Source organism: Gracilinanus agilis, unplaced genomic scaffold, assembly GCF_016433145.1.
Source record: "Gracilinanus agilis isolate LMUSP501 unplaced genomic scaffold, AgileGrace unplaced_scaffold53447, whole genome shotgun sequence".
In the NCBI taxonomy this organism is placed as follows: Eukaryota; Metazoa; Chordata; class Mammalia; order Didelphimorphia; family Didelphidae; genus Gracilinanus; species Gracilinanus agilis.
Genome location: NW_025388518.1, coordinates 699 through 1,496, shown reverse-complemented (window position 1 = coordinate 1,496; position 798 = coordinate 699). Strand labels below are relative to the sequence as shown.

Genomic DNA, 798 nt, shown 5'->3' with positions numbered 1-798 from the left:
GCTCCGACTCCCTGGATAGCCATCTGTCCATCCTGCCGCCCCGGCTGGCCAGCCCACACCTGGTGGGTGGCAAGGCGGCCCTCACGCTGGCGCTAGTCGTGGGCCAGTTCCTCGGCTGCTGGCTGCCTTTCTTTGCCGCCTGTCTGCTGCCCGGCCGCTGGAGCGTCGGCGTGGAGGTGGCCCTCACCTGGCTGGCCTATTCCTCCTTCGCCGCCCACCCCTTCCTCTACGGCCTCCTGCAGCGGCCCGTGCGCGAGGAGCTGAGCCGCCTGGCCCGAGCCTGGCTCCAAGCCGTCCCAGGCCCCTGGCACTGCCCCCCTGGAGCGTGGCTCCCCCAAAGCTTCCTGAAGCTTCTCCGGGGAGACCCAGAGAGCCCGGCCCTGGATCCTTCTGCCAGCCAGGAGGCAAACACCATGACTGCAGAGGGGCCTGGCCTGGACCACGGAGAGCCCACCTGAAAGAGGGGACGGCGGGCAGGGGGTGAGCTTCAGGGCTGAGGAGGAAATCCTGCAGCGCCAGAGATGGGACGCCGGCACCACACCCCCCTCTACCAGTCGGCTCGGCCTGTGTCTGTCCTAAGCCCTGGGCCCTGTCTAGGCTCTCCTTTAGGCCTGGGCCCTGTCTGAGCTCTCCTTTAGGCCTGGGCCCTGTCTAGGCTGTCCTTTAGGCCTGGGTCCTGTCTAGGCTGTCCTTTAGGTCTGGGCCCTGTCTAGGCTCTCCTTTAGGTCTGGGCCCTGTCTGAGCTCTCCTTTAGGCCTGGGCCCTGTCTAGGCTGTCCTTTAGGCCTGGGTCCTGTCT

At 67.0% G+C, this 798-nt stretch overlaps 1 protein-coding gene across 1 annotated transcript; it reads left to right on the top strand.

Moving 5' to 3' along the window:
• Positions 1 to 8: 8 nt before the first annotated feature.
• Positions 9 to 492, top strand: LOC123255862 (G-protein coupled receptor 62-like; the record flags this gene model as incomplete). Its single annotated transcript, XM_044684582.1, has 1 exon — positions 9 to 492. A coding segment is annotated over one exon (450 nt), but the record flags the coding sequence as incomplete, so codon positions are not given.
• Positions 493 to 798: the final 306 nt, after the last annotated feature.